Source organism: Corylus avellana, chromosome 7 (genome assembly GCF_965113065.1).
Source record: "Corylus avellana chromosome 7, dhCorAvel1.hap1.2, whole genome shotgun sequence".
Taxonomy (NCBI): Eukaryota; Viridiplantae; Streptophyta; class Magnoliopsida; order Fagales; family Betulaceae; genus Corylus; species Corylus avellana.
Window position 1 is genome coordinate 1,912,835 of NC_142496.1, and position 14,294 is coordinate 1,927,128.

The following is a 14,294-nucleotide window of genomic DNA, read 5'->3' on the forward strand; positions in this document are numbered from 1 at the left end:
GATTTGTTCGATTAGACACCAACACTGTCTAGCCAGTAATAGGATTTGAGTAGTAGCGATTAAAAACAAGAGATAATGGCACTTGCTTGATTGCTTCTCACATTTGCTATTGAAATTGTTCTTCATGATCTTTACCCATACCACTCCTATATGCACAAGGATTCCCAAAATGTACGTACCCAACAAATTATACACAATTCTAGCTAGCCATATAATTTGATGATGTAGCAATCAATATTAATCCTTGGAGATCAATATTTGTAACAAAAATAAGAATTGATTTTTCTTATCATGTCATCTTAATTATATAGCAGTCTCTTAAAATAGCGCTCAAAATCATTGGAAGATGGCTAGTAACGTTTTCCCTAGTTAGGCCCGAAATATTCATAATTCTAAGTATCTTATTTGGAATGGTAAATGTTGGGAAATCGTAAATAGTAGTTTGCTGTATATACACCATACAAGTTGAGAAAGAGATAATTGTTAATACATTTGAAAGATAAAGAGTGACAATGAAACAAGATACTGTAGTGGAAGTGTATCTACATCAGCCAGTAAGTCCATTGGGAAAATTGCAAAACCTACAAGAAAAAGAAAAATAGGAAAATGATGAGGTTTAACCACTGTACATGCCTACCGATTCAGCAAGAGCCAAAACCCGAAAACAATATAATTAAAAGAAGTTCTCAACAATGGTTTGTTTTTTGAACCATATTTGGGATGCCATACCTGACTTGGATAGGCTGACTTATTTCCCATTGATGCCTAAGAAGAAGTTAGCAAGAACCACATAAATCGGATGCATATATGTCAAGTTGCCAACAGTCAATGTCTTTATCAATGTCCATCCGCCCAATCATCTTAGCAACCCCCAAAAACTGAAATAATGAGAGTTAGAGCAGGATAGGTATAACTTTAGCAGAGCACCCTGCCTCGAAGAAAAAAACTGCTCAACCTTTTCTTCATTTTTAAGATAAAGAAACCAATATTAATAGATAATAGTTTCCTTAAAAATCCAGATGCCTCCTTAATTGATGAAAAAACTGTTATTTTAAGGACATCTTACCCTGTTAAACTAGTAATCGTCAATCAGCAACAAATTGGGAGGAGAAGATATGCTGTTGCAATGCAGAAGAAATACTGCAGAAAAGGAAAGCTACAATAAAAATAATTTACTTATCAATCCAAAAACTAAAGGGTATTGGGATTAATATTCAAAGGGAGTATGCATGTGCTTTAGAAAGCTGCATTTCAAAGCCTTTCATCATACCTCTTTGAGGAGGGATTAGTTTCACAAGCCATAAGAAAATGGAGCACAACAACTTTGGTTTGGATAGAGCTTTGTAAGACATGAACTTATTCTGCAATTGAAATTCCCCTTCAATATCTTTACCAAGAACACTCCTATAAAGAAGCATTTCATAATGTAATCACTTAGAACAAACTACACACAATTTCAGCTAAAAAGAAGAGGTTCACGTGAACCTCTTCTTTTTCTATAATTTTTTTATAGAAAACTCCTATTCTCTTTGTCGTTGTTGCTTAAATTAAAAGAAAAATACAGAAAATAGAAATCAAGACAGAAACAAAGTAAATTTGAGGAAAAAAAAAAAAAAAATCTAACTTGACCTTGAAGAAAAGGAATAATTTTAGCAAAAAGTTTATGTTCACGTGAACTTCATCCCTAAGCTATCAGGCCACAACAACAAAAGTTTTATTCAATAACGCATTATGCAGAATGACAAAATCTTTGAATCGGGTAAAATCCATTAATCTTACAAAAGAGCATGGCCATGATTAAGAACTGCCTTAGCAAAATACTTAATCATGTGACTCTCCTGCCAGATTATGCAAGTCCTGCAAAACACAGAAATCCAGAGCAAAAGCAAATCCTTCAATATGGCTAGCAGACCAAGAATTAATTAAGCTATTGCAACAAATTCCTAAAAAGACAGCCATCTTAGATCAAATTTGACACGTACCATAGCAATTTTGCTCCAAATTCGTTTGATTAATCAAAATTTTGGTGATTAGTCTTCAAACACAAATTAAACAAGAAACATTTTGTCCCATAATGGGAATGTGAAACTAACCTAAATAAACAGCATGGGTGATCACCAACTAGGCAACAAGCAGCAACCAAAGAAGAAGAATGAACATAATACAGAGCCTACCAACCTGAACTCATAGGCGCAGGGGTTTAATGAGGAAGAAGAATGCCTCTTTTGTCGTGGTTACCAATTGAATTCCAAGTTGTCGTCATCATCTTCATCACGGCGTCTCAGAAAGTTGAACTGAGCCGGCTGAATTATATTTAGGAAAGGACCTATAAAGATAGATTTGTTGACCATCATAGACGACCTCAATGAAAATTTGAAAATAATGCTTATCTTGTACATGCTTTGTTCCAATAACAGCAGAGAAAGCAAATCCTGTCTTCTCTGAATACAAATGTACAGGATTATTTATATATATTTTGCACAAATTTGTATTTGAAATCTCTTTATGATGGCTGAAGCAATTTGGAATCTTATTTTCCGGAAATGCCTTAGCATAATACTTGCACAAATAAAACAGGAAAACAGAGAAGTAGCCATTACCAATTGTAATTTGAGTCTAACTAAGATGGCTTACTACATGACAGAGAAACTATGACGATAGGATTTAGAATAATTTTAGTAAAGTTTAGCTATAAGGCAGCAAAACAAAAGTTTCATTCAATAACTCATTAAGCAAAACTGCATGAATGACCAAATCTTTGAATAGGGTTAATTTCAATCTTACATAAGAGCATTGCCATGATTAAGAAGTATCTTAGCAAAATAATTGCACAAGTCAATTCCTTGTCACACAATTCAATTATAATCGCTTAGATAATTTAACCTTAAATGCTTTACAAAAAGAATTATAAAGAGAAGCTAAGGAGAGTAAAACCACTAACATGACATCTCAAGTGGAAGTTGCAACATGTGAGTTGCCTGCCAAATTATGCAAGTCCTGCAAATACAAAAACCCAAAGCAAAAGGAAAAGGAAATCCTTCAATACGCCTAGCAGGTCCTCCAGTATTATTTATCATTGCTGATGAATTTATGCCACAAAAATTATAAAGCAAAAAACTATAAAAGCATGAACAAGACCCTCAAATAAAGCAATATTAATTTCAAGGGGTAACAAAATTGGTAATAAAAAAGCTCAAGTGAATGAGCCAGGTTGTGAAACCAACATGGCTCATGGATTATAAGCATGGTGTAGAAAAAAGGGCTAGAGGATTCCTCAGCCTCACCATTTGCTTGTACAAAAGAAGAAGAATAAGAAGAAACTTCCTTATGGCCTGAAGTCATGATGACTTAAAGATCAAAAACAACAATAAACTTCAAATATGCAGCAAGAAAGGATATACAACAGTATAACACTTGGCTATTCCCAATATTATCATTGCCACCAATGAAACCTATGCAAACCCACACCACCACAATCAACATGAATGCCATTCTAGAACATACATGCCAAAACACACAAGACTGATTGAATGCTTTTGACTCAAGGTTGCCGACCAGCCCTTTGACTGTGCCCCCACCATCAATCATCATTTCTCAAAATAAATCTGATTCTGCCTTCTTTAGTATCTTCATGGACATTGCTCTTTCAACAATTTTTATTGCTATAAATTCTATCAATTCCTACAGAATATAAATTCTTGCATTAATATACTATTTAATCTCAAGAATAATGAACGAACGATATTTCACAATAAAGTATAAAATGCAAGAATTAGTACAAAATAAGGTATGCTAATGCTTACTTTAATTAAAAAAAAGTGTGCACATTAACATAAGCTATTATCACGGTTTACCGGCAGGCAAAAGCAGTTAAAATTCACTAACCAGTTTATAATATAATTAAAAATAATAATACATGAGTAGGTTTCTAACTTCCTATTAGTCTCACCTCTCATTCGAAAATCTCTGTTAAGAAAAAAATAAATGGAAGACAATATTATGAATTTAGTTATGGTTGGAGTAATTTAATGGACTACACCTTTGCCTGCCAACTTCACAGGAGCTGGAGCATCCAAATGTCCATTTTTCTCTTCTGATTATAAACTGAACACAATAAGAGTTACACAGCCTGTTAGCAGCACTACACATGGAAGAGATTGGAATATCAGTTTCTCCATTTAACATCATTCCTGTAAATGAATCATGTTGGTTTCACTTGTAATGAATTTCGAGGATAAGAAGCAATATTATATGTACAGCCAAAATTCACTTGTAATGAAAATAATAATAATAATAATAATAATTACACATCAATTACAAAATAGGAGTCCAAATAAGTCAAAGCACTTACATTATTACAACCCAAATAGTTGAGTGCCCTGCACAAACTCGAACCCCATTTGTGAATTCAATCAAAGATCCAAAAAATGTCTTGATCATCTCCAGACCAAGAAGATTTGATCCCATAATTAAGTGGGCAAATCAAGAAGCTGATGCTATTTTGTATGTCTGGAGCACTAAGGTTGCAGGATGCCTTTGCTGTTGTGGGAATCGGAGAAGTCAATCCATTCAAGCATTGGTAAATCGTTTATATTATTAAATTGAAATCTTTCTAATGACGTGCATCCTCTCACATATACCTCTTTTATATTTGGTGAAAGTTCTGGAATTTCTTGAAGCTGCTTGCAACCTTCCAAATAAAGCTCCTCCAATCCAACAAATCTGTTGAGGCATACAGGAAGGCTAACAATAGAGCTATATGATAGATTTATAGATTTCAAACTAGAAGTGCAATCACATTGAATCGAGAAATCTGTTTCTGTTACGACACTGTTTCCAAGACTCAATGATTGTAGTGCCGGAGATATTGTTTTAACCCCACAGGCTCTGGTGGGTCCAACATATTAAGCAATTGAGATCTTCTAGCTTCTTCTAAAAATATTGTCAATGACACGGACCAGCTAGCATCCACTTTTACTGCATTTGCCGATACTAGTTCCTTCAAAGTTGATGTACTCTAAACATTTCCTTTGACACTCAATTTCAAGAAAGATCTTAATCTTTGAGTAATCACATAGGTCAAGTAATTCTAGAGATCTCAACCTAAGGCGTCTTGGAAAACTCATAAGATCAGGGCATCTTTTAAGACCCAAATAAATCCTTCATGTGAGTTGTAGCATGCATGTGAGTTGCCTGTCAGATTATGCTAGTACTGCAAAACACACAAACTCATAGCAAAAGAAATCCTTCAACATGCCTAGCAGGTTAAGAATTAATTAAGCCATTACAACTAATTCCTAAAATGACAGCCATCTTCGATCGAATTTGACGCATACCATAACAATTTTGCTCCAAATTCGTTCGATTAATTAAAATGTTGGTGATTCGTCTTGAGACGTTAATTAAACTAGAAATTTTTTGTCCTATAATGGAAATGGGAATGTGAATGTGAATATGAATTTGACACTTACAAAAATAATTAAAGAGCATGTTCGGTCATTACTAGGCAACAAGCAGGAAGCAAAGAAGAAAGAACATAATACAGAGGCTACCAACCTGAACTCTTAGGCGCAGGGGGTTAATGCAGAAGAAGAATGCCTCTTTTGTTGTGGTTACCAATTGGATTCTAAGTTGCCATCATTGTCACAACGTCTCTGAAAGTTGAATATCATCCACTAAATCTATTGCTTCCTCATCATATCTACCCTCTAGATGGATTCTGCAACTTTTGTAATCTATTTGAGACTGCGTTAAAAAATTTAATAAGTAATTCTAATACTTAGAAAGTCGTGTCAAACAAAAAGTTGACTTTTTTGGCAAAAGAATTTTAAAGTACTTACAATTGTGTTGAACTGTCAAAACACATTATTAGAAAAAGCTTAAGAATGAGTTTTTCCCAAAAAAACTCACTCCGACTTTAAAAGCTTAATTTCGCAATACAATTCTAAACTTTGAACACTGACTTTGTTGGGGGTTTTTTGTTTTTTTCTCTAATACTTTGAATTTTTAACTAACACTTAGATTTAACTCAAAGAATTAGCTGAGAATGGTGTGAACCATGGCAATGCAACCATATATGATCTGAGCCGGCTAAATTACAACTAATAAAAATAGATTTCTTGACGATCATAGATGACTTCAACAAGCTAGAATTCAAAAAGAATCCCCATCTTGTACATCTTTTGTTCCAATAACAACAGAGAAAGCAAATCTAGTATTCTCTTCTGGTTCCAAATTACTATCCGAAACATCTTTACAATTACTATCTATTTCACAACAATTACTATTTGAAACATCTTTACAATCGTGTTGAACCAAACTGAAATCTTATTTCATGGAAATATTCAGACAAATCAACGCTCCTTAGGATGACCCTGTTACACAGATATGAAAAGGTTTCAGTAATACAATTTACAAATCAAGGCACACACTAACATGTGTGTGTATATATATATGGAGAGAGAGAGAGAGACCTCACTCAATAATCGAATTTGCACATCATTCCCTATATTCTGACGCAGTTCACGGCAATTGGACAAATTTTATATTTGGTGGAAGTTCTGGAATTTCTCGAAGTTGCTTGCAATCTTCCAAGTGTAGTTGCTTCAATCCAACAAATCTCTTGAACCAGGTAGGAAGGCTAACAATAGCAGTACTTGATAAATTTAGATATTCCAAACTGTTGAAAGGACAATAACGTGGAATGGAGGTAACTGATTCTGTTAGGACATTTTTTCCAAGACTCAACGACGATCTTCTATGTTCTTCTAAAAATATATCCAATGACACGCACCCCATGGCGTTCACATATTTTACATGTGGTGGAAGTTCTAGAATTTCTCGAAGTTGCTTGCAATTATTCAAAGTAAGGTCCTGCAAATGTTGCAATCGATAAATGCCATTTGGGAGATTCATGAGGTTTGTGCAACCTTCTAGATATAATCCTTTAATCCTAACGAGGTACACAGTGGATGAAGGTAGTTCTTTTATACCAGTACAACCATTGAGAGAAAGATACTCTAAATGTTGCAACACCTGAATATTATCTGGAAGATTCTTAAGGTTTGTGCAACCATCTAGGTATAATTTTTTAACCCCAACAAGGTACCCAATGGGTGAAGGCAGATCCTCAATTCTGGTATATTTAAAGTCCATTAACTTTAAACATTCCATTTGACACTCAATTTTAGGAAAGTTCTTAAGCTTTGAGCAACCATATAGAAGAAGATACTCTAGAGATCTCAACTTGAGTCTTCTAGGAAAACTCCTAAGATTAGAGCAGTCAATAAGACACAAATCAATGAGCTTATTAAGGAATCCAACAGAATGATGAACCTCAAGTAAATTTTTGCAACCAATAAGATACAACCTCTCTAAATTTGGAATCCTTGAAACATCCGGGATTGTTTTAAGGAATTTACAATAAGAGAAATCCATAAATGTCAAGTTTTGGAAATGCTGTTAAGAAAAAAGAGGAAGTAAATTAGTTTGAATGAAATTTACAACAAAACTTAAACCAAGTAATATTAAAAATATAATAATAATTCTACCTGGACTGCCTCCAATTCCTTGAGGTGACTATAAGGCATTCTTAAAACACTAAGGTTCTGTCCACAAAAATTAGATGCAAAGATTCTCCATAATATTCGGGCCAATCAAGCAATCTTAACTCGTTAGAGAGAAAATTAGGCTCTTCAAAAAAGTGTGCACCACGATTTATAAGCATTCTAAGCATTTTCATCTTCTCAAAAGCTTCGGGACTCAAGCGTATGAGATCTTGTTTAGGCAAATCTATCAATATGCCCTCAACTTTGTTTGTTCCCTGCCAAGACAATGTATAGTTAAGTATACAAACAAAATCATAACATAACGTTCTCCATATTTTAACGCTTGCTAGAACTATAATTCTTCTCTTCATATAATTTTTATAATAATAATAATTACTTGTTCGTGAAAGAAAACGTAAAGAGCATTTGAAAATTCGTTTAGTTATTTATCCAAAAATTATATTTAAAATTTTTTTAAAAAATTATTATAATCTTTTAAAAAAACTCCATTTGAAAATTTTTATATATGTTTTTCTCAAGGTGGGATTAACCGTACCTGATCACATGTTCTCGTTCTATTATGAGCATCACTAGTTTTATGTGAATATTCAACCCTTGAAGTCCCATAACATAAACATCTAACTTGAAGCAAAATTGTTATTTTGTAAAATCTTACAAAAAAATTTATTTTGTAAAATCTCAAGAGAGGATCGTGATAAATTAACTATCCTGCTATTTGAAAACAATTTTACAAATGGTTTTACCAAAACACGGCCAATTAAACAGTCAGGCTCCTTTGCCTTTCTTTGCTATGTAAATTGAGGGCCTTAATAAACCCTCAAGTGATAGAGTGCAATCAGAAGACGAAGGCCCTTACTATAAAAAAGTGTTTTTAGTATCTTAACTCATGAAAAAGAAATAAATGTAAAATTAAAATGGATTTTTAACACAATTTTTACCGTATTTCCTTCAAGGACGTGACGAACATCTTCATGAAACCATAGTCTACTACGCTGACCAGGTTCTTTGGGTGATTCTTGTCGAACAATTTCTCTACCCATTTCTTGCAGTAAATCATGCATCTCCAATGATCTATAAGACTGAGTTATGAGACACTTATCCTTTAGCTCTTCAATGCCACTATATGAGTAGTAACCACAACAATCTAGTATTTTTGTAACATATTCTACATTTTCTTCTTTGAAGAAACACGCAATGTCAAGGAAAATATTCTTCGCATTTTCATCCAATCCATCAAAACTTATTCTAAGTTTTTTTTGGATATCACCGTGAGGAATTCTTTTGTACTCGTCCAATTTAATTTTCCAATAAAGTATATCTCTACCTTTTAGAGCTGAGCCTAGCACTGTTAAAGCTAGTGGCAATCCTCCACTATAACATATTGCATCTTCTGTTAGTTCCATAAAATTTTCGCTAGATTCGTCACTTTTGAAGGCATGCCAACTAAAAAGCTGAAGAGCTTCATTATGATTCAACTCATTCACTTGGTATGTTGAATCAACTCCATGTGCAACAAGTAAATGTTTATCTCTTGTTGTTACGATGATTCTACTTCCTAAACCAAACCAATCACCTTTTCCAGCTAGCTTTTCTAATTGCACTAAGTGATCCACATCATCAAGAACTAGAAGTACCCTTAAATTGTGAAGCCTTTGCTCTATCAAAGAAATTCCTTGATCAACATTGTCAACCATTAGACTTGAACCTCCTAGGATCTTAGAAAGAAGTTTATTTTGCAAATGGATCAGACCCTTTTGGCTGGAAGTTTCTCTAATGTTTTCAAGAAAACAACTACCTTCAAACTGAGAAGCAATTAAATTGTAGATGGCTTTAGCAATAGTTGTTTTACCAATTCCGCCAATTCCAAAGATACCTACCATGCATGTACTATCATTCTTCTCCATATCTAAAAGCAACTTCACATCTTGCACACGGGACTCTATTCCAACTGGATATTGGGCAACTTGGAAATATGTCTTTTTTACTAATATGGAATTCACTTTTTCAATGACTTCGTGAATAAAATCAGGTTCATTCCTGCCAATACAAAAAAACAAAACAAAACCTCTAATGAGTTACTTTCATATAAAAATAGGAATTATGAATTATAAAAAACAAATAAATAAATAAAAATATAGGAATTATGTATTAAACATGTAGGACTAGAAAGAAAAGTTTTTTTTTTTTTTTTTTTGGGGTCATGAGTAAGTTATTTAAGCGAATTATTCTATAATTAATTCTACAACATAATAATCAGTTGAGTTTAGTAACATCTTGAACAAAAATTATTTAAAAGATTAATTACAAGTAGACATTTTTAAATGTAAAACAGTTCACATGCATCAAAGCAGGCTAGGTGTATGACGAAGTACTATAATTAGAAGAAGAAGAAAAAAAGTACAATCTAGAAGGAAGGCTCAAGAGTAGTATTTAGAAATACCTGTTCCCTAGAGGCATCCCCGACAAATTAGCCACATCTCTTAGGGCTGTCTTCCATCCATTCACCTTCATTTTGTTGTCCTTGAACCTTTTTTCAAGTTTAACGAATGCTTCTCCAATACTATTGGTTTGATTTCGTACTTCCGACGGATCTACACCGTAGAACAACGGAAGAACATTTTGCCCCATTGTTTTTCTACACTCGAGAATCTTCATTAGCTCATCCAAGCACCATTGGGATGATGAGTAGTTTTTAGAGAGTACAATGATTGAAATCTTAGACTCTTCAATGGTTTTGAGAAGTGTTAGGGAAATTTCTTCTCCAGTTCTAAGATTGTTGTCCATGAAGGTGTTGATTCCGTTTCGACGCAAAGCTGTGTATAGATGACCAGTAAAATTTTTGCGAGTATCTTCGCCTCTAAAACTCAAGAATACATCATAAGCCCGTCGAGAAGTGGAAGAAGAGGAGGAAGAGAAAGAGGCTCTGTGAATAGCCGCCATGGAAGAAGGTATCCTTTGTGTATGCAAGACTAGTGCTTACTAGAAAAAATTGAGAAAGAGTTGCTGAAAGCACATTTCACATAGACTAGTGCTCCTTAATAAGGGAAATACATCATAAAAAGAAGGCCAAGAAACTTGTTGGCAACTTCCTTGTACAAGAAGCAAGCCGAAGTGACTTGTCCCAAATTCTAGCTGGGTTCGGTAAATGATTTCGTTTCAATACTATTCATCTCACTTTTCTTATTTTTTTCAACATTCTCTTACTTTTTACATCACATAAATCATTTTTCATTACTATTCAAATAAAAAATCACTACAAAACAAATTTTTTTTTATTTTTTCATACCAAACATTCTTACATTTTCACTTTTTAAAAAACAACATTCTTACTTCTTTTTTTTTTTTTTTTTACATCAATCAATTTTTACTACAACATCAAACCACTAAAACTCCAAAACCCTTTACAACGGACCCTTCTTTTTCTAATTCATTCTTTTGATGGAGGATTGGAATATTACCTTTTTTTTTTTAATCTGGAATATTACCTTTATTTTGTCCTCATTGTGACCCACACGACATGTGCAATCAAATTTTTTCTGAGAAGGTGAATTGTCCCAAATTCCTCCTTTTCCTTTTCCTTTTTCTTCTTTTTCTTCTTTTTCTTTGGCTTTGCCTTTGAGCCCTAGCTTGCCAACTTTTTCTTTCTCCTACCTTTAGCTCTAAGCTTCCGACGCCTATTTACATTACAAGCCCTACCATCTGAACTCACTCGCGTTTGATATAGACAGTAACAGCAACATTTTTATTAGCTTAAGTTTTTAAGATAAATTATTATTTAATATTGTTAAATTTATCTCATTTCAATTAAATATTTCATATGTTGGACTTCATCTATTAAAAATGCACACGTGAGGAAAATCTGAGAATAGAAATTAAATAATTAAATGGAAAAATATATATATATATATATATATATACTTTAGCCTCTAGAAGACTGGAACTATCACTTGTTTTGCAATTATACTTCCAAACTTTAAAAAGTAATATATATGGATGACCCACATATTATCATTGCATAGCAAATTATACATTTTTTTCATTTTTCTTTTCAAAATACACTTAAAGTTATTAGTAAATAAAATTAAAAAATATATAAAATAATCATTTGAAATAAAAAATCAAGGGGGAGAACTTATACAAACAATCTCAGTGATATATGTGTTAACATAATAAGGAAAATGCTAGTTGCTCCTCTAGAGTTTTCCTAGTGTCCTTTCAACTGTGATATGGTTTTTAAAATTACTAATATATATTAGCGGTGTTTAAAATCACCAATATATATATAGTAGTGTTTCATTAAAAGTCGACAAGGGAAAGAGCGAGCAAACATGGCGGAGGGTGGCAATTTGAAGTGTATTCTAGTGATCGATATGCAGGAAATGGAAGATCTAGAGCGCTATAAGAAACAGAGGGAAGCATCGGAAGAATGGTGTTATTTCAGGATCGTCAATAGGGGCAGAACTATAAGTTTTAGTTTGGGGGGCAAAATTTTTAAAAATATATATTTGGGGGGCAAAAATAATTTTTAAGGTCTATTGTATAAAAAAAAATAAAAAATAAAAAATAAAAATTGGGGGACCACCATAGGGCTTGGGAGCTAGGGTCCCCCCAACGGCTATACCATTTAAAATATTCTTTCAAATCAATGATAAAGAAAAGAGAGAGGAAATATTTTTTATTTTTTATCTTAATAAAATAAGTATAAGGAAAGCAAAAGTGTTTTCTTAAATATTTTATAGCACCATATATAGCTTTTTCTTAGTTTAGGGAAGGAAAGGAAAGGAAAAGATACTGCAGAAAGAAATTAAACACAAAACGGAATAAAGAAAATAGACAAAAATAAATTTTACGTGATTCAGTTTATGACCTACATAAAGCTTAAATAACTACATTTTTCTCTTATTTCGTTCGTGATATTTACAAGATAACAATGTTCATTTTGTAGGAAAATTATGGTTGATGAAAATAATACAAATATGGAGATAGTATCATATTTGAATGTATTCAAATCTAGTCACCTAAAATCAAATATCTGAAATCAAATCTCCTAACATATGCTAACATAGAGAAGGAAATGGGGTTTAGAATTGTCAAAATTTTTGTAATGTAATCCCTAAAAGGTTAAAAAATTTGCAATCTCAATATCTTTTATCCTTTGACTAAAGAGAATTGGGGTAAGATACTGCATTGACCGTTGGAAGAGGAAACTGAAGACGAAGACGATGACGAAGCAACTCTGTGGAAGGCCATCGTTGAGAGTGAATTGCAGAAGAAACAACGCTAGCAAACAATACAAGTTGGTCACAGATGTGAAGCGTCAAAACAAAAGAGAGCAACTTCTTGGCAACTTCCTTAAAGCTAACGACATAGTTATTAGAGGAGACATCTTTTCAGGCTTTGCAGTAATGTACGTTGTTGAAAGCTTTGTGTCGAAAGTGCCATTTAGATTTAAATTTTGACCGACCTGTTTTTCCGAGAACGATAAGATAATGAAGTGACCATTTTATTACTTTTATTTGTAACCACACGACGTCCGTGTGAGGTTTGTGTTGTTTTTATTTTTCAGCCAACATTTTAAAATGAAAATGTTTTAACAATTTGTTTCGGTAAATTAAATTTTTGTATTTGAAAGTTAATTGCAATAGCTTTTGTAGGATTTTTTATTATTATTTTATCTCCTTTTTCTCTTTCTCTTTATTAAAAAAAATATATTATTTAAAGAGCTTGTCAACCACTAGTTGTATTGATTTTTTTTTTTTAAAAAAAATAATAATATTCTAATACTCTTACTTAATAAGTAAGAACTAACACATAGGATCTAATTAAAATGAATTATGAATTACATAGATAATATCTAAACTCAAAACCTATTCTAATATCATGTTTAATCACTTGTCTCTAAAAATTACTGTTAAAGTATTGATTAAATAATTAAATTTACTTCTTTCTATTAGTTTAAGTGTTTTAGATAAATGATAGTTTAACATAGTATATCTCAAATGCGTAGCTCAATTGGCTCGCCACTCCCTCCCCCATGATGGTGGCTGCCCTCTATTTTAAAAATAATAATAATAATAATTTTTTAGTTTTATCATTTTATATATTTAATATATTTATATTTTTTATTAAGGGTGACACGTGTCATCATTTTATTGGTGTTGACGTGGCACACTAATGAAATTCGTTAACTGTTTAATGAAATTTGACTGCAGGGACTAAATTGTTATTTTAGCCTTTTTTTTTTTTAATTAAAAGCATTCCATTTATTAAGCTCTTTTGTAATATTATTCATCAAAAAAATTTTATTAGTTATTCTAAAATGAATAACAAATTATTGACTGGTTATGTTTGGTATAGTTTTGAGAAGTGTTTTGAATTTTGAAAAATGTGTAAATTTAGAATTGATTTAGTAGAGGCCACATTTTAAAAAAAAGTGTTGCATGTGGGTTGATAAATGAAAATTTAGCTTGGTAAAATTTTAAGAAGTGTATTTGGAAAAAAAATAAAAAATAAAAATAAAAATTGAGAACAAAAACAATCTCTTGGACGTTGGCCTCCACCAGCTGACCCCATCCCTTCACTTAAGGGGCGAGGTGGGTTTCCTTCTGCGAGAATCAGGAGAATGGGGTGGCTCTCTACTTGCCTACATTGAAGGGGCGGCCTTCAACCACAAGGGCAGTTTTCACTTCTTTTCTTTTTTCTTTTTTTCCATTTTTTATTTATTTT

General features: G+C 32.6%; 2 protein-coding genes and 1 long non-coding RNA gene across 4 annotated transcripts; all 3 read right to left on the reverse strand.

Moving 5' to 3' along the window:
• Positions 1-381: 381 nt before the first annotated feature.
• Positions 382-984, reverse strand: LOC132185632 (uncharacterized). The gene is made up of 2 exons (XR_009440619.2): positions 730-984; positions 382-581 (listed from the first exon to the last, which is right to left on the reverse strand). It is a non-coding gene; the product is annotated as an uncharacterized LOC132185632 (long non-coding RNA).
• A 46-nt stretch (positions 985-1,030) lies between these two features.
• Positions 1,031-7,604, reverse strand: LOC148584329 (TMV resistance protein N-like). The gene is made up of 7 exons (XM_088518143.1): positions 7,551-7,604; positions 6,527-7,458; positions 6,303-6,374; positions 4,352-4,887; positions 4,040-4,104; positions 2,179-2,997; positions 1,031-1,857 (listed from the first exon to the last, which is right to left on the reverse strand). The coding sequence occupies exons 1-4, from the start codon at positions 7,587-7,589 to the stop codon at positions 4,518-4,520; spliced, it is 1,413 nt and encodes a 470-aa protein (XP_088374269.1). The 5' UTR covers positions 7,590-7,604; the 3' UTR covers positions 1,031-1,857; positions 2,179-2,997; positions 4,040-4,104; positions 4,352-4,517.
• LOC132185009 (disease resistance protein RPV1-like) lies at positions 7,392-10,559 on the reverse strand. Of its 2 annotated transcripts, XM_088518344.1 has the most exons (4): positions 10,009-10,559; positions 8,507-9,605; positions 7,551-7,822; positions 7,392-7,458 (listed from the first exon to the last, which is right to left on the reverse strand). In XM_088518344.1, the coding sequence occupies exons 1-3, from the start codon at positions 10,506-10,508 to the stop codon at positions 7,592-7,594; spliced, it is 1,830 nt and encodes a 609-aa protein (XP_088374470.1). In that variant the 5' UTR covers positions 10,509-10,559; the 3' UTR covers positions 7,392-7,458; positions 7,551-7,591. The 2 variants fall into 2 exon arrangements, with proteins under 2 accessions (XP_088374470.1, XP_088374471.1); XM_088518345.1 differs by lacking the exons at positions 7,392-7,458; positions 7,551-7,822 and having other exon boundaries at positions 8,453-9,605.
• Between the last annotated feature and the right edge of the window lie 3,735 nt (positions 10,560-14,294).